The 644-nt window shown below is 66.6% G+C and overlaps 1 protein-coding gene across 1 annotated transcript in view; it reads left to right on the forward strand.

Annotated features, from left to right (window-relative positions):
* The first annotated feature begins 409 nt into the window (after positions 1 to 409).
* ITPA (inosine triphosphatase (nucleoside triphosphate pyrophosphatase)) overlaps positions 410 to 644 on the forward strand; it is a 3462-nt gene continuing 3227 nt past the window's right edge. Inside the window, exon 1 of the mRNA XM_009999906.1 lies at positions 410 to 639. Coding sequence (XP_009998208.1) covers positions 410 to 639 — 230 coding nt within the window. The remainder of the gene's footprint in view (positions 640 to 644) is intronic.

Raw genomic sequence — 644 nt, forward strand, 5'->3', positions numbered from 1 at the left:
GGCTGATTCCTCCCCTTGGACTCGCTGGTGGGACTGGTAGGGCTGGACCCCGGGGGGCCCGATGCCTGAGGGGCTGCAGGGATGGATGGATGGGTGGGTGGATGGATGGATGGATGGATGGATGTCAGAGCACTGCAGCTTGGGCACAGGGGCAGGGAGACCTCCCTGCTCTGGGAATAGGGCAGAGCAGAGGGGAAGAAGGTCCCCCCTGGTGAATCCCCTTACTAAATACGAGGGGGTTTTGGGAGTAGGAGGCCTGGGCACCGTGGTGGGTGCTTGGCAGGGCACTGCTCCCCACACCGACCTGTTCCTCTAGGGCTCTACAGCAGGAGCAGGGACCACCTTCTGACTCCCGGCTCAGACCTTTTCACTACACCCCCCGGCTGGTCCTGGCACTACCTCCGGGAAGATGAAGCCCCATCGCTCCCACGTAGGAAACCCGGTGCGAGAAAGCGCGAAGCTGTGCCCAGGGGGGAGGGAGCGAAGAGCAGCAGCGCCGGGAGCGCGATCTCCTGCCCGGTTCCCCCACCCACGTGTCGTTCCGAGTCACGGAGGGCAGGGAGAGGGACCGCGCGGCCAGGGCAGTAACCCGGGAGGCAGGGACGGGAGCGGCGCCCGCAGCGGGCGGTACCCGGGGCGGTACC

Source organism: Chaetura pelagica, unplaced genomic scaffold (assembly GCF_000747805.2).
Source record: "Chaetura pelagica isolate M959 unplaced genomic scaffold, ChaPel_1.0 scaffold246, whole genome shotgun sequence".
Lineage (NCBI taxonomy): Eukaryota > Metazoa > Chordata > Aves > Apodiformes > Apodidae > Chaetura > Chaetura pelagica.